Source organism: Sebastes umbrosus, chromosome 4, assembly GCF_015220745.1.
Source record: "Sebastes umbrosus isolate fSebUmb1 chromosome 4, fSebUmb1.pri, whole genome shotgun sequence".
Lineage (NCBI taxonomy): Eukaryota > Metazoa > Chordata > Actinopteri > Perciformes > Sebastidae > Sebastes > Sebastes umbrosus.
In genome coordinates this window covers 25,543,274-25,561,091 of record NC_051272.1, presented here as the reverse complement: position 1 = coordinate 25,561,091, position 17,818 = coordinate 25,543,274, and the positions used below count along the sequence as shown (strand labels likewise).

At 40.9% G+C, this 17,818-nt stretch overlaps 2 protein-coding genes across 3 annotated transcripts in view; one reads left to right on the top strand and one right to left on the bottom strand.

Annotated features, from left to right (window-relative positions):
* Window positions 1–864: 864 nt before the first annotated feature.
* Window positions 865–17,120, bottom strand: csnk2a2b (casein kinase 2, alpha prime polypeptide b). 2 transcript variants are annotated; one of them, XM_037767913.1, is made up of 12 exons: window positions 16,191–17,120; window positions 14,220–14,331; window positions 12,402–12,503; window positions 10,696–10,746; window positions 10,494–10,553; window positions 8,969–9,052; window positions 7,588–7,698; window positions 7,286–7,387; window positions 5,224–5,324; window positions 3,841–3,989; window positions 2,497–2,580; window positions 865–1,095 (listed from the first exon to the last, which is right to left on the bottom strand). In XM_037767913.1, the coding sequence occupies exons 1-11, from the start codon at window positions 16,292–16,294 to the stop codon at window positions 2,504–2,506; spliced, it is 1,053 nt and encodes a 350-aa protein (XP_037623841.1). In that variant the 5' UTR covers window positions 16,295–17,120; the 3' UTR covers window positions 865–1,095; window positions 2,497–2,503. The 2 variants fall into 2 exon arrangements, with proteins under 2 accessions (XP_037623841.1, XP_037623842.1); XM_037767914.1 differs by lacking the exons at window positions 865–1,095; window positions 2,497–2,580 and adding an exon at window positions 5,464–5,626 and having other exon boundaries at window positions 3,850–3,989.
* Window positions 6,925–17,818, top strand: part of usb1 (U6 snRNA biogenesis 1) — a 28,134-nt gene continuing 17,240 nt past the window's right edge. The window contains exon 1 of the mRNA XM_037767916.1: window positions 6,925–6,943. The gene's annotated coding sequence lies outside the window, so the exon portion shown is untranslated. The remainder of the gene's footprint in view (window positions 6,944–17,818) is intronic.

Sequence of the window (17,818 nt, the reverse complement as noted above, 5' to 3'; positions counted from 1 at the left end):
AACCATTTTCAAGAGGTGTAGGCTGTAGTTTGTAATAATAGAAATGCCTCTCACAGTAATGAACAACAGAAGAGTGAATGGACTACATATTGAACATGTGTGGCATGGACTGGGACTAAAACACATCTGTGTGTGTTGAAAATATTTAAACTTCAGCAAAACAACATCTGCATTCATCAGAGATGAGAGGAGACAGACTGATGGAAAATAAACACGTTGACATACCCTGATTTATCGTTTGGGCCAAGCTCCTAAAACACTGGATCATACATTTCCCATAATGCAACTTAATCATAGTTTTTGTTAGAAACCCCTGTCTGGACATTGTATGACTCTTTTCACTTATCACCTTCAAGATCATCTCAAATCAGAAAGATGTCACACACCTACAAAAAGCAATAATTCACTCTCGACACAGGCAGACTTCATCTAAATAAAAATCATTTATTTTTCATTAATATTATTATTATCATCATTCTATCTAGAGAGAGTCCACCATGCCACTTTCAGAACTGGAGTAGTGCTAAGACGTCTGTCTGTCTGTCCTGTTGGGGTACAGGGTGGGGAGGGAGGGAGGAGGGGGGTCAGACAGACGGATGGATGAACAGGTCAGGGGGGGGGGGACTTGTACAGGCTCACGCTCCTGTTCATTCTCCATGCTGATGCAAACAAAGAGGGGATGATATAAAGGAGGGGCGACAGAGAGGAGGAGGGACTGAATTGTCTTTAAAAGTAGTTTGTCCTTGTCGACCTACATGAGACTGAGCTGGGAGGAAAAAGACCATTTGGGGGACGATGGGGGGAGCAGCTTCAAGCTCATTGGTCAGGCTGCTGGACAGGGAACCAGGACAAGCCAATCGCAGACTGATACAGAGGAGGAGGGTGTGTGTATACATGTCTGCCTGTGTGTTCGTGTAGAGGTGTGCTTGCATCGATTGCGTGTGTGTGTGTGTAGATGTGTGTATTCCGTATGCAGGTATCTGTGAGTGTGTAACTGGTCAGAGTTACTTTGATCCATTGTCACTGTACACTTGTCAAAGTTACTGTCACAACCGGGTACAAAGCTGAGGTAACAAACATCTTCTTCTTCCACTTCTGTGGAGAGAAAGAGAACACAGGAGACAGTGTGAGGAGGACAGAAACGAGGGGACATAATTACACAAATCATGACATATAACAGACATTTCAGCCAATACTTGTAGTGTTATGATGTGAGCAGAGCAGAGCTAACTTTTCGTATGGCGCGATTACATACAAAGTTAATGAAAAGAGGCAAATAGACACAAATCTGCGTCGGGCGACGCAAATTCGCGTAGCGTCATTTGTATTGAAATATGTATTGAAATATTTCAAATTTGAGCGAGAAATTCGCGTGATGCTGTGTCGCGAAAGCCTATCAGCATTGAGATTCTCCTCCTGATGTCCTGACGTTGTTGAATCAGATATGGAGGAAAAAAACACTGTAGCTGTCTGTAGTCACCCAGAGCTACGATAGTGCATCATATTTGTACAGAGCACGTAACGAAACTCTGTGTATAAATGTATGTGTATAAAGCATAGACTGTTTATGGTAGAAACAACAACGTCAAACAGAGCGTTTCAGACAGAGGATGAAAAGAGGTGCTGCAGCCCAGTCGGTTAAAGAAAAGTAAAGCGTTTTACATGTTCTAGTAGAAACTAGGGCTGTCAAAAGTTAATGCGATATTAAAGCGTTAACGCAAATTCCTTTTAACGCCACTAATTTCTTTAATGCATTAACTTGCGATTTTTAGGTTGTAGCGGGTTCAGTTTTAAAGCCAGAGTGAAGATACTGGAATCATATGAAGAAAACCAGAAGAAAACTAGAAAAACCTGAGCAATCCATCGGTACCAACCATGTCGTACGAGCTTGTCATGAAGGAGGCTAAATAACACTCAACACTCACACTCAATAACAATCTTTCACTAAATTTGGCGAGGAAAAACTGACATGGCCATTTTCAAAGGGGTCCCTTGACCTCTGACCTCAAGATATGGAATGAAAATGACAGTTTGGGGCAAGTCATAGTCAAGTCAGCACACTGACACACTGACAGCTGTTGTTGCCTGTTGGGCTCGGGTTTGCCATGTTATGATTTGAGCATATTTTTTATGCTAAATGCAGTACCTGTGAGGGTTTCTGGACAATATTTGTCATTACTTTGCGTTGTTAATTGATTTCTAATAATAAATATATACATACATTTGCATAAAGCAGCATATTTGCCCACTCCCATGTTGATAAGAGTATTAAATACTTGACAAATCTCCCTTTAAGGTACATTTTGAACAGATAAAAAATGTGCGATTAATCGTGATTAAATATTTTAATCGATTGACAGCCCTAATTTGTATATTTTGAAAATCTTTTATCATCATGTGAACTATGTAGAACTTTTGAATCTAAAAAAAAGTCTGAATCTAATCTAAATCTTTATCAAAATACAGTGACCAGCGAGCCATTTTTCAAACTGTTACCTGTGTTTCATCGCGCTGTAGTGTTGCCACTGGATACCATGTTGTTGTCAGAGTTCGACAGAGACTGCTCCTTTATTACTGGGTCTGCAGGAGGAGAGAGGAACTTCAGTTAATGCTACTTTGAGTTTAGGAGACTCCACTGTAGGTCCAGGTCAGCTACCAGCGCTCTTTTGATGTATTGAATGCATGTTTCTGATTCAAGTAGATCATGAAAAAACATAACTTGTCAAACTCGTTGAATATTAAGTACATTACAAGAATATTGGAACCGGACAAAAACAGCTCCTCGCCCGCCATGTTTTTGGAAATAATAAGAGACGTCTTCCACTGCGTACATGTACATCCGACCTTGCTTCAATCTTCTTCTTCTGAGTTGTCTGGCGGTTGGCGTCCACAGTCAAGTGTTGCATTATCGCCATTTGTTGGACTGTACCTTGCACCATCTATTCTGGCATTACCATGGCATGTGTGAAATGGTGCAAGACGGAAATGTTCCTGAATGTATTGCATGTGTGTGTAGTGATAATCACTAGCGGCGAAACCAGCTTAGATGAATTTAGTGTTTACCAGCCCACAAGTAAGACAAGAATTATTGTAACTCACCGACTCTCCCTCACTCGCTCTCTTCTCTACCGTCTACTCCTGGCGAGGCGGCCGTCTGGCTGCTGCTGCAGCACCGAGGAGCCGCACCGCTGCTCGCCGGTCACAGCGCACCGGAGGACGGATAGACGTGTTGCTGAGGTCCACCGTTTGAAATGCCGTTTCGGGACGTTTTGGTAGTGCACCGTCCACCAGCACCGGCTGCTCTCGCCCAACTGGGCTGCGCTGTGATTTGTTTATTCCTCTAAGGAGACTTTTCTCTTGTATTCTGTTGGGTTGAAAATTGTACGCTCCTGCCGTTCAGACCTGTTAGAGGCCCGCAAACCTCCGTTATTGGCTGCTTTCCGTTAATTTATCTCCAGCAGGAGACGGCAAAGAAGAGAGCGAGTGAGAGAGACAGTCAGTGTGTTGTTTTGTGTAATCCACTGCGTTGATTGTACCCATTCGCCGCGCACACAAATGCCATTGTGAAAGTAACACACTAATGTAAGGCGGAGGAAAATAAAAATGAAATGAAAACCCTCAGTAAGCTAATGTAACAACACCTAACCAGCTAACTAACTAGAAAAATTAACCAAATTAATATGAAATATAGAAATGCCAAAATACACTGGAGGGGGGCTTTAAGTTCAGCTAGTGTTACACACTGAACATATTTTCAGGTCTTTAGTCTAAATGCAACAAATCCCTCACCATGTGTTCCTGCATCCCTGTGTGTGTGTTTCCTGTGTGAGCCGTGCTTACAGAAGTAGGGGTGCTCCATGGCCTCTGTGGCAGTCAGTCTCTGTTGGTGGTCGTAGCGTAGCAGCTTGTCCAGCAGGTCCAGAGCTTCAGGACTCACCAAGTGCTGGTTCTCCGTCTGCACAAATTGTTCCCAGCGCTTCCTGCTCTGCCTGCAGGCACACACAACAACAACAACCACGGCTGAGGGGAAGCCTACTACTACTTTGTATTAAGTCCATTTTGTCCATTTAGTACGAGCATTTATTGTGAACTCCAAAGTGTGTTTCTATGTGTTCTATATGTGCGTTTCTGTTTTTTTTCCGTAATCTTTTCCTCAGACAGATGAATGATGAACCCACGCTCTGCTGCCACACTGGAGACTGGAATTACCAGACTCTCTGACCGTGGGATTTCCCAATCCTGCAAGCACTCGGTTCACCGGGAGGAAATCCCGCAGCACGCTCTTCTTTTGCACCAGTCAGTGGCGCAGATGCATCGGCACCGCTCTGTAACCCACAGTCACAGACGTGTCCCAAGTCCAGTCCGTAAAAAAAACAAACGGCCTTCAGATTTTTCCGTCATTGTTAAAAAAATTCAGTCAATGACGGAAAATATTCGGTTAACGCGTCCTCTGGTCAGGACCTGTAGCTCGCGGTCTGAAATATAATTTTTCTTTTTCTCTGTTGCAAAGCTTTATGGGCGTGTTTACACTGTAATATCATTAGCGCAATATTATTTTTATGAATTGTGGCACATAGCTGTTCCAAGTGATGTGCAATTCATGGTGCCATCAGCAGCCGCAATCTGTTCTTTGTGGATTTGCCCGCCGATGTTTAAAAGAAAACTCAACATGGTACCTTTAAGAGTCTGTGACTTTGTGGCTCAAGCTGGTGCCAAAGATGTTTCCCTCCAAATATCCCCTCAGCACATGACATAAGTGCTGCAGTGAAAAAGGTGAACTCATGTTTGCAACTACCACTGTGATGCAGTTTAAACTGGATTACAAGGAGGGCCTCAACAGATTTTATATGAAGCTTCCTTTTCCAGATGTGAACGTTAAAACTTAGTTTATTTGACTGTATTATTATGGATAATCTCAAATGACAGTTTATTAGTCTTTGTTTTATCAACGGAAGTGTAAAAAGATTTCCTGACAGGGGTTGAGTGTGAGTCAGAGAAGAGGGCACACGCAGCACTGAGAAGTTTAAGAAACGATTTCAGTTTGCTCCTCAAGGACTTTAGCAGGGCAGATGCTCTTCTGACATTCGTACCACGTCACTTTGCTGCCCCTCAGGATATTTTTAGCCCATATTCTGACGCTACATTCAGCCCCACAGCAGCTACTGTACGTCTAATAAGTGGGGCGTGATGGGAATCCCAGAGGCAAAGTCAGAGTGGACTTACTGTCCCAGCAGGTCTTTGAAGCGCGGGTCCAGTTCAATGTGGTATTTACGCAAGTAGCCGAACAGCTCGTCCGTCCCCAGAACCTTGGCAATTCGCACCAGCTAAAAGAAAACAACAAATAAAGAAATCTTTGTCACATCATGGTTGATACATTTATTCACTAATATGATTGTTAGCCTCTATGTTAAAACCTGCCCCCCTTCCTTCTCTCTGATCAACCTGCATATCAATGTTGCACACCTTCCAATCTCAAAGCTGTGGTTCTGTTAGTGCTGAACGACGGCGCCCTCTTCCTGCTACTACTTCCCGTTGACACTTGAGAGTGAGGCACCACAGACAACATCCGATAACGGTCCAGGATACAAGTACAGGTTGTCTCCATTACATGTTTGGGACATCCTGTCTAACAGAGACACACGATGCCCCGTGTGTGACTGAGAAGCAAGCAGATTTTTTTCTTGTGTTTTTCAGTATGTATGCATAACATCAGTTATCAATGATCTTTACTGTCTCCTTCGACATGAACTGGCGCTGTTGTCATTGTTGTGTAGGAGCCAGTGTATTTCATTAACAAAAACAATGACTAAATATGTTAGTCAATGACCTTTTTTTCCATGACTAAGATGACACGATACCGACATCATTAAACCCTGTGACAAAATCGACATGCAAATTTCTCTTTATTTTCACTGAAAAAAAAGAGCAGACGGAATATTATAGACTGTTTTTTTTCCCAATGCAGCAGTTTTGTGTCCTGTGCTGTGCTGTGCTGTGCTGTGCTGTGCTGTGCTGTGCTGTGCTGTGCTGTGCTGTGCTGTGCCATATCAGAACACAATGAACACAGTCAGGAGGACTCGGAGTAACTTACTTACTTAAAGGTGCTCTATACAATATCCAGAGCATTAATATAGCAGCAAACAACTATTTTCTATGTAAAGACATAGAGGAGTAATGTCTACCTGAGCAGAGAATGAAGTCACTCTCCCTCTGTGTGTGTTGTAATCAGAGCTACTCTGTGCTTTGTTGACATGCGAAGGCCGCGCATGCCTTTTAGTTCATGTTCGTGCATGTGAGCGTGCCCCACTGGCTAGCTCACGGCCGCTGCTCTGCACTGCTCTCATACGGCGGTTACAGCTGGTAACGCCGTCCCAATCATCAGAGTTGTGATGGAAGGATCGCCCCCAACCCCTGGTCCCACATTTTTAAAGTTTAAAAGTTATGGTTTTCTTTCTTTTTTAAGATAAGACTGAAATGCCCAGAATTTAAGTCAACTACAACTTGACTATAAAAAAAAACAGGATATATAAATATGATAAATCTAATGCCTAGTTCACACTACACGACTTTAGCCCTGATATTCCACTCCCCGACAGTTTTTTAGAGCTCCCCAACGAAAGCCCCAGATCAGAGGCAAATCGGCGTTGGCTTGCTTTTCGCATATCGGCGCTCGAGCGTCATGTGTGAACTGCTCAAGCCGATGCCTCGCAGAAACATTACAGCTATCAGCATGATAAATATCTGGACCTGTCGAGGCCTCCGGTCACGAGCAGCAGCCAATGAGAGCGCGAGACACGGGATGAGGGGAAACCTGGAGGAGGAGGGTTTGCCTGTAACAGTAGGAACTTACTGTATGTGTTGCATTTCCAACACGGCGCAAAGTTGTTGTTGCACCTAGAGGAATAAATAGTAAAAAAGAGTATGGAAGCCGATGGAAACACGTGCCAACAACAACATCAGCAATGTGTCTTGCGTATGGTATCACGACATTTACCGTGTATTTTTCGTATGTGTTTTCGTGACAAAACGTAGTTTGGAGACTCAAGGGGGATTCCTCCCGGTGAAAGACCCTCTGTCGCCGTTCAGTCACGTAGTGTGAAAACCACAACGACTTAAAGACTCCCGATTACAAGACAGCAAGTTGTGTAGAGTGAACAGGACTGAGATCTGATGACTTTGAAAGTCATGAAGTGTGAACTTGGCTTAAGAAAGACATTTGACTAAAGACTAAGACTAAATAAAAAAAAAAAAAAATAGCTGAAGGAGCTGCACGTGTCAGACGCACCTGGTCATAGTTGTCTTGTCCATGGAAGAAGGGCTCTTTCTGAAAGATCATACTGGCCAGCATACAGCCCAAGCTCCACATGTCTAGACTGTAATCATACATCTGAAACACAAAATCATCAAACAGCACTGCCGATGATGAAAACACAGACATCAGAATTATACACATGTGCTGACAACATTTTCTCAAATATCTGTGACTGGCACATTTGTTTTTCTTGTGTATCTCTAAAGGGTGTTTAAATGTGGGCTGGTTCAAGGTGTGTGTGTGTGTGTGTGTGTGTGTGTGTGTGTGTGTGTTACCTGGTAGTCCACCAGGAGTTCGGGGCCTTTGAAGTATCGTGACGCCACTCTGACGTTGTACTCCTGGGATGGGTGGTAGAACTCTGCCAAACCCCAGTCTATAAGGCGTAGCTATGGAAACACACAATTTACCCTCATTCAACTTCACTTCACAGTTACCATTGAACATTTAAAAAGTCTAACTTAACAGGTGTAACCTATTATAACCTTTAGTTAGCGACACACACTATTATAGGTGTGTGTCATAAATATTCTGTGGGGTTACTTCCAGGCAGAGACCTCCGGGTCTGACAAATGAAACCAAGTGCTTTAAACTTGCATTCTTTCTAACAGCCAGCAGCGGGCGACTCCTCTGGTTGCAAAAAGAAGTCTGATTGTATAGAAGTCTATGAGAAAATGAGCCTACTTCTCACTTGATTTATTACCTCAGTAAACATTGTAAACATGAGTTTATGGTCTCAATCACTAGTTTCAAGTCTTCTTCAATACAGCATGATGTTCATTTAGTAAATTATGGTTCCATTTAGAGTCAAATATACCATAAAGCAGGGTAAATAAAGTGCTATTCTATCCTAAACATCATCACACATCACCTTTAATGCCTCGTTGTTTATACTTGTGATCATGCGATTGTGGTGTAGTTTGTTTATACCCCTAACGTTAGCTTTTTACTTCTGCCGATTTCATTAACACTTCAAAAATCATAGAAGTGGTGTTCATTTGTGGAGATTATCTTGCTGAACAAAACGTGCAAGTATCATAAACGTGTGTTTATTTTCTGCAATGATCCAAAACCCAATGGAAAAATCCCATTGGCTTTTTGTCGAGGGAACCAGGGTGATGCTAACTTCCTGGTTGGCCTACAGAAATATGTCATCCCTGCAGCACTCTATAGACAGACTTTCTGTTGGTGGCGCTCTTTACTTTGCCTGTTCTGCCATCATCACTGCTCACGCTTATTCGTTGGCAGATGGTAGTTCTTTGTCAGATGATCAGAACGGAGACAATAAATGCTTTCATGGACTGGGTACAGACTGAATAGTGCTGTAGCAGTCACCCACCGGGAGCAACAGAACACATGTTTATTTAGATGGAAATTACATCTGCTGTTATTTAAACATCTCACTCCGACTGTACTCAAAACATATTTGATTATACATTATATGTATAAAAGCCAATGCTAAAGCATTAACAAACAACAATAATCTAACTCCTTCTCAAATGGGGGGAGAGTATAAAAAAGAGAGGACTGAAAGGATGAAGAGCCAGAGATAAAATAAACAGTGAGAGAGAGAGGGGCTGAAATAGCGGGGTGAGATAATATTTATAGTGTGTGTGGGTGTGTGAAGAAAAAAATCATACTATTTAAGGCACCACCTACCTTTCTCAACTGGTGGTCGATCATCACATTGTGGGGTTTAACGTCACGGTGCATGATTCCCATACTGTGACAGTAGTCCAGGGCCTGGCACGCACACATGCACACACATACACACATTTAATATCAGAGCAGACAAATATATAAATATGTGGACACAGTCTTTTGAATTCCCAGGGACCTTGCCAAAAAATAGAGACTAAGAGGGAAAATGTCTTATTCATTAACCCCTTAACACTCCCGACTGTCTTTCAGAGTTTGTTGTGGGTTTTCAAGCTAGAGTGAAGATACTGTATCATATGAAACTAGAAAACCTAAAGAACCCATTGGTACCAACCATGGCATGCTAGCTCGTAGGCAAGTACGCTTAATAGCGCTACAACTTTCGCTGAATTTTGGCGAGGAAAAAACTGGCATGGCGATTGTCAAAGGGGTCCCTTGACCTCTGACCTCAAGATACGTGAATGAAAATGGGTTCTATGGGTACCCACGAGTCTCCCCTTTACAGACATGCCCACTTTATGATAATCACATGCAGTTTGGGGCAAAAAACATGCCGTTTTTTTTAATGCAGTATAAATGTGTTATTTTCGCCTATACTAAAATGTTATATTTTAATATTTCTGCAAACTGGGGTCCCTAAACAGTCCTGGAATTACATGAATTGGGTATCACTGTAAAGCTGAGACTCTTGTGGATCCAAAGAGCCCAATTGTATTCATGTCTTGTGATGATGTTAGTCCCCATAATAGCCATTTCATTGTAGTGAGACCATTTTTTTAAACTTGACCTCACTGTATAAAATGACCTTTGGTGACCTCGAGGATAATCACAGCCTCATGAAACTTTATAGCCACAAACTAGAGACCTAGGGCATTCAGAGGATGGATGGCTTTCCTAGGTAGATTGACAAAAAGGAGGTTTCTGTGCAGTTTCCAGAACAGAAGTGCTCGCCATCCAATCATCGAAAAATGCAATTCTTGCAGAAATCTCCAAATGTCAAAAGTTTTTGATACCAAATCACAGCATGGGTATTTCTATGGTGTTCCTCAAGGTCTTGGTGACTTAATGTGGTATTTTGTAGGGATTATTGATCATTTTTATCAATTCTATTGGGAAAAAAACGATTAAATTTAGCACCAAATCTGTGTAACAAATGGTATCAACCCAAAAATTGCTGCAACAATTTATGAGACACAAGTGAGCATGCATGGCCATCACAAATTTCTATCATCATGTTCTACGCTCTAATACACTTTCACAATGTATTTGTATTAATTTATTAATTTATTAATTAATGTTTATTTCTTATTAATAACTAGAACAACTTGACACACGGTGCTGAGCTGCATCTCAAATTAATGTTCAGGTTCCCAGCTTTCAGATGATATACACCACTTGTATGTGACATCTACTGTTTATCTACCCCTGAACTTCCCCTCTAAAAAAAAAAAAAGAAAGAGAGCGGAATGGTAAGGGGTGAAATTCAACATTTTAAAAAAAGGGGGGAAAAAAACAAAAGTCTCACCTTCAGTAGTTCATACATATAGAAACGGATATCATAATCTGTCAACTTCTGGTACAACTCCTGCAGGAAAAAAAACACATTTACATCAGGATTTCAAATTAGTTCAAGGAAAAAGCTGTGCCCCCGCCGCCATTGAAACCATTCAATGTGACCTCAAAACCCTAACAGCTGAGCGGACCCCCAGAAGCATGCAGCATTGTACCTTGAAGTCTGTGTTATTGATGCATTCAAAGACGAGCGCTGGAGTTCTGGACTGTGCAGCCGCCACAGAGAGACAGAGAGAGGAGGGGAGTGACAGAGAGACCAAATCAGTCCAAAACAAGAATGAACACAGAGCAGCATGTGGCTCATTACTGATTCAGTCACCTGATTAACAACAGATGCTGGAAGTGAACTGGACCCAAACCCGACATATAGCAAAATCATCTGCATCACGCCTGATATAGTCGTTGCTGCTGGATTTCAAGCAAACTATCCAAAAACTTTGATAATCATTTTCTATCCACTTTGGTTCCCTAGAAACCTGATTCCAAACAAAAGGACCCTGCAAGGTTCCCACCACTGCACTGAAAGATGCCAGAGCTAAGTCAGTGTGCTACCATGGCCTAAAAATATTCTTTCTTCCTGGTTTGTTTGGTATTCAGTCTGGTTTACAGCACAGTCTTAAAGGGTAACTTCTGGGCAGCTGCTGAACGGGCTGTAACGTAACCACTCGAGGCAACTCCTCACCATCAATGTAAGTCCACTAAAAGTGCTTATTTTTGTTTCAAAAACTTTTGTCCCCGTTAGTCACTTCGACACAAAAACATGGGAAAATAGGATCCAGGTTGAAAGATACCAAAGTTGTCTTTTAAGATTGAAAATATAGGAATTTGGTCTATTTGTAAAACTCCCTGATAATTTATCAAATTCATGACTTTACTTAAATTCTGATATTTCAAAATTTCCCCATAAACTGAAAGAAATAATCACAAGATGAGTAACTGGAAACTGGAATAACATTGTTTCTTTCTTCCACATAGCAGCAGGTTTCACCCCAATGATTAAAGTAATAATCACATCAACAATCGGTGCATCCCAAAAGTGATTAAATCATTTCAACGCCTGTAATCACTCCAGAAATCCATGATTTCTTTAAACTCATCATTAAATGTTAGCAGTTGCTTACTTGTGCTTTAAATATCCGTATGTGACATAGATGTAAGGGAGCTGTTTGGGATGGATAAAAGTAAATGGACAAAAAAAAATAATCATACAGTCAAGAATTAAAAAAAATTAAAAAACTACCTCGCTAAAGGGCATGTAAACGATGCATAGTTCAAAATATTTATAAAATTGGCTTTGCAGAGGTTTTATGAGGAAGGAAATGCATCCAGCATGTTTGTTAGACACAATGTGTTGTGGTGAGAAGCACTGAGAGCGAGCATAAATGTGTTTGTTTACAAAAAAAAAAACTCCACAGGGCACCTTTAAGTTGTTATGTGTAGTTATATCCTCAAGTTACTTTACACATAAAATATTGATCCCAGTCAGTCGCATGCAGTAAGGTTTACAGATTTTAAATTGAGGAATTGTTTCCTTGTTATCGACCAGTAGCCGAGCTCAGGGATTGGAATCGGTATTGGGAAAGAAAAGGTCAGATCAGTGCATCCCTGATTGTCATGTCCTTACAGGAGTAATTAAAGCAAACATCACACATGTAATGTTGAGTTGTATCCAGAATCCTTCTGTGAAATCAGGGCACCAAATAAAAAAAGCCAGCCAACATCTCATACCAGCCTCCATGGCTATAATGAATCCAATGAACTGACAATGTGAGTTCATCTTTTACCAGTATTCTTAACATTTCATATGCTTCAGTCCAACACTTATTCTAAAAAAGGACAGACATGCCATTATCGCGCCTACCACTGGGTCTTTGACTGTGTCCACCAGTCGGATGATGTTGGTCCCTCCTCGCAGGTTCTCCAGGATCTTGATCTCTCGCTTGATCTTCTTCTTTTTGACCGGCTAATTCCATAGGACAAACCAAGCAAGGCAAACAAAGACAGGGATTTAGAAGACAGGTCTTAGGGTACAAGTCCAGAAAAAAAATAATAGAATTACCACCTTGCGGTTGTACGCCTCCGCAACGAGTCAAGTTGCAGTTTACATGGTGTTTCTGAGATACTGCGCTCACGAGAATGGGACGGACGGACAACCCAAGATCATAATGCCTTCGGCCAAGGCTATCGCCGGCATAAAAATCACATCAAGATGCAAAAGATAAAGAAGATGAGTAAAGCTGGAAGGATTAATCGATTAGCTGTCAACTATTAAAACAATTGCCAACTATTTTGATAATCGATTTATTGGTTTGAGTAATTCTTTAAGAAAAAAAAAAGGTAAAAATTCTCTGACTCCAGCTTCTTAAATGTGAATATTTTCTGGTTTCTTTATTCTTCTTTAACAGTAAACTGAATATCTTTGAGTTGTGGACAAAACAGGACATCCAAGGACGTCATCTTGGGCTTTAGGAAACACTGATCGACATTTTTAAAGCCCAAACAACTAATCAATTAATCGAGAAAATAATCGACAGATTAATCGACAATGAAAATAATCGTCAGTTGCAGCCCTAAAGCAGAGAAGGTTGTCTAGGTGCTACTCCTGACTCCTGATCTTGAACCGGCTGATCCTACTCGCCGTGTCGCTGCTGCTGCTGCATTCCAGTCTGTCAGTCTTTGTACGACGGCATTTAGAGTGGGCGGCAGGTTGATGTTTACATTTAAATGACTGACAGATAAGCCTTGACTCTGGCCCTTGCTAAATGGCAACGGTAACAGGCATCCTCATCTGTCACCTGCATCACCATGTCCACGATTAAACACAGACAATCATGAGATTAATCACGCTTAAATATTTTAATTTTTATATATATATATATATATATATATATAAAAAAATAGATATTAATATAAATTAATCCATAAATATTTGCCAGGCAACCCGGGCAGAACCTGAACACCAACTTTTAAATTTTTCCACAAGGTTTCAAGCCGCTACTGACAATTATTTTCATTATGGATTGATCTTCTAGAGCTTAAAAGGATTAGTCGAAAAAATTTATCGGCAACTATTTTGATAATCAATTCATCGTTCAGGTCATTTTTCAAGAAGAAAGACCAAATATTTGATGGCTACAGGTTCAAGTTCAATTCAATTTCAATTCAATTTATTTTTACATTGCGTCAAATCATAACAGAAGTTATCTCTGAGCTGCCAGGAGAATATCACAAGAACTTCTGCCTATAGAGAGGAAATAATGCTTTCAGAATCAAACATACATCCAGCTATACGAATGATCATATTAACGTTAAAAATGTTAATAGTGTGTGATAAAAGAATCATTTATAAAGTGCACATTAGGTTTATTTTCCAAGTGAGAATTTACTGCTTTTCCTTGTAGTGAATTATAGTAAATTGAATATATTAGGATTTTGGACTGAAGGCCGGACTAAACCAGATTAAAAGAATTATTAGTTGCAGCCCTAGATTGATCTGCCATTTATGTAATGTTTTGTCCGACCATCAGTCCACTCATCATATCACATAAGACTCATTCTTCATATTACACTGAAATTCATATTTTATTCCATTTCAAGTGGAGGGCTTGAAAACCACACACACACACACTCAGCAGCCAGGACATTCAGCATTTAGCTCCAGCGAGATCTAACCGCTCACCTTCAGGATCTTGACCACCACCTTCTCATTGTTGGTGATGTTGATGGCCTCGAACACTTCACTGTACTTCCCTCTGCCCAGCTTACGAACCAGCTGGTAGTCCTCCTGGTTGCTGTAGGGACAGATGGAAGAAACAGTGCAAAGAGCTGGGGTGAGAAAGCGAGGAATATATATTTCAGCATCAGCATAAAATTTAGTCTGAATGACGTGATTTCTGGCTGTGATCTGCAGACAGAAGTCAGCAGACAGACAGGGTGAACATGGGGACAGAGATGGAGGTAAGGGTGGTGGTGGTGGGACTGTGAGACAGTGCAGAGCAGCAGGGTGGTGGGCTGGGAGACTGTACTATCAAGAGTGTCATCACACCATCACAGCTACATGTATAATAATAGACACCCATCTGCCTTCTTCTTCTTCTTCTCTGGGTTGGGTGATGGGTTGAAACGGAGCACAAATATAAATCAATCAATTTAAAAAGCTATACAAAAAAGATATTTTTGGGAGGTATATGGTTGAGGAAGAGTTGTGATAAGGGTTGGTTTATATCTACTTTTTAACTCCAGATGGATTTGTGGGTTGTAAATAAACTTGGGATGCTGTTCACATATTTAATTTGGGATGTAAATAAATCTGGGATAGTTTATATATTATATAATATTATCATTCTATCATTCTATGATATATGAGTTATTAGAGGAGAAGTGAGAAAGGGATATAGGGAATAATAAGTTTTACTTCTACCTACTCCTTTTCAGACATTATTACTCGTTTTTTTGTTATTATTTTGTATCTGTTTTTATTTATTTTATGTTCGAAATAAAGTATTTCATTCATTCATTCAATTTACAAAAAATAACTGACACCCAGTGAAATGAGTACTTTTATTGCCCCTGGGAAATCTGGGGCTCTGGGCTGTTTTCCTACATCTAGCCTTTTATTTTACTGTAAAAGATTGAACTCTGTCTGCAGACTAAACAAGTAAAATATGCTGAAATACAAACTATATTTAGACATACAAATGAACTACATACATAACAGTAAAAATATAGCTTTTAATTAATTCCCGTAGATAAACATCTGGGTGGAAAATAAATCTGGGATAGTTTATATATTATATTATATTATATTATATTATATTATCAGTCTATGATATATGAGTTATTAGAGGAGAAGTGAGAAAGGGGTATAGGGAAATATAAGTTTTACTTCTACCTACTCCTTTTCGGACACTATTGCTCTTGTTTTGTTTGTTATTATTTTGTATCTGTTTTTATTTATTTTATGTTCGAAATAAAGTCTTTCATTCATTCATTCATTCATTCATTCAATTAATTAATTAGTTAATTAATTAAAAAAATAACTGACACCCAGTGAAATGAGTACTTTTATTGCCCTTGGGAAATCTGGGGCTCTGGGCTGTTTTCCTACATCTAGCCTTTTATTTTACTGTAAAAGATTGAACCCTGTCTGCAGACTAAACAAGTAAAATATGCTGAAATACAAATTATATGTAGACATACAAATGAACTACATACATAACAGTAAAAATATAGCTTTTAATTAATTCTCATAGATAAACATCTGGGTGGAAAATAAATCTGGGATAGTTTATTTATTATATTATATCATATTATATTATATTATATTATATTATATTATATCATATCATATCATATTATATTATATTATATTATATTATATTATCAGTCTATGATATATGAGTTATTAGAGGAGAAGTGAGAAAGGGGTATAGGGAAATATAAGTTTTACTTCTACCTACTCCTTTTCAGACATTATTACTCTTGTTTTGTTTGTTATTATTTTGTATCTGTTTTTATTTATTTTATGTTTGAAATAAAATATTTCATTCATTCATTCTTCCACACATGCAAACAGAGAGCTGCTGCTGTCAGACACATCGCATGCATGCAATCAGATGATCAACCTGCAGTAAACACATCATGTCCTCACTTCCAGTTGGGCACGTGGGCCTCGTAGTCCCAGTACTCCCGGCTCTTCAGGGTGTTGACGTCTGCGTACACACGGGACTTGCTACCGGCCACCGGACCCGGCATGGCGAGACCCGTGGCTCGGGTAACTGGACTTGTTTGCTGGGTGTGTTTATGAGGTGTGTGAGGTGGAACAGCCTGGCTACTAGCTCCCCTCTGCAGCCAGACAGAGAGACAAGCCAAAAGAAGGAAGAGAGCCGGTGATGGTGAGGGCAACCGGGGGTTCGCTGCAATCAGCGCCCGCCGAGCAGCGCTCCTTGGGCGGATTGTCAGAAGCAGCAGAGCCAGTGGAGGTGAAGGCTCGTAGTGGAGGCTGATACAGAGTCTGGGTGATAGTGCAGCTGACTCAGGGGTGTTGAGGTAGAGAGGAAACGGACCCCTAAAAGGCCACAGACAGGAGAGGAAAGGGGGTTTAATATCGCGGGTTAACACTCCTCGTTAAGGGCCTAACCGGTGTAGCCGCTGCACGGTGGAGGAGGAGGAGGTTTGTTGTTCTCCGTGGTCCGGTGTTAGCTATCAATCAACCTGGCCGACCGGAGGGTAAAGGGGGCGGTGGAGCAGCAGCAGAGATCGATGCTGTTAGCTAAGCGATGCTACTTCAGCGCGGAGATGTCGCACCGACGAGGAGCGCTGCTGCTCGGCGCCGCGCACCACCACCACCAGCAGCATCGGAGGAGCAGCCGCGTCATGTGCGACCGGACCGGCTGTGTGGAGACGAAGAAGCAGCGACGTCCTCTCTCTCGGTGGGGCCCGGGATTCGGGGGGGGGAGTTTGTTCTGCTGCAGCCAACAGACCTCCCCGGTCCTCGGTGGAGAGCAGAGCTGAGCGCAGGAGAAGGGAGGCGGATTGGTGATTGAAGGGGAGCGAGAGAGCCGCCCGGATGTGAAGCCAGCTGGCTGCTGCCGGGGTGAACATGAGGAATGTCGGGATGAGCAGCCGGGACACAGCGCCCCCTGGTGGCCGGGATGAGACAGCAGCAACCCACTGGAGGAGGGTTTCACTGGCCAACATACTAGTGCAAAGATTGTTTATTTTTTAATACTTATGCATATGCAAAGATTAGACTATTTTATCCATATTCCACATTAACACTTTCCCAAAAATAACAGTATATGGGGGTTTCTTAAGGCTTTTTAAGTCCCATCAATGAAATTTTGGATTTTTGTTAAAATGTATAATTTTATATTCTTTACAGATTATTTACAATAAAGATAAAAGTTATATACAAAATATTAGATGGTCTTATTAATATGATGCATACTTTACATACAACTACCCACACGTTTATGAATTAATTCAAATGATCTCCACCTTGACTAGCTACATTAAAATGCTGCTTATATGTTAATGCATCAGTAATAATAATCCATTAAAATATTTAATTGCAATTAATCGCATGATTGTCCATAATTAAACACATCATTAATCGCAAATTAACCACACATTTTTTACCTGTTCAAAATGTACCTTAAAGGGAGATTTATCAAGTATTTAATACTCTTATCAACATGGGAGTGGGCAAATATGCTGCTTTATGCAAATGTATGAATATATTTATTATTGGAAATCAATAAACAACACAAAACACTG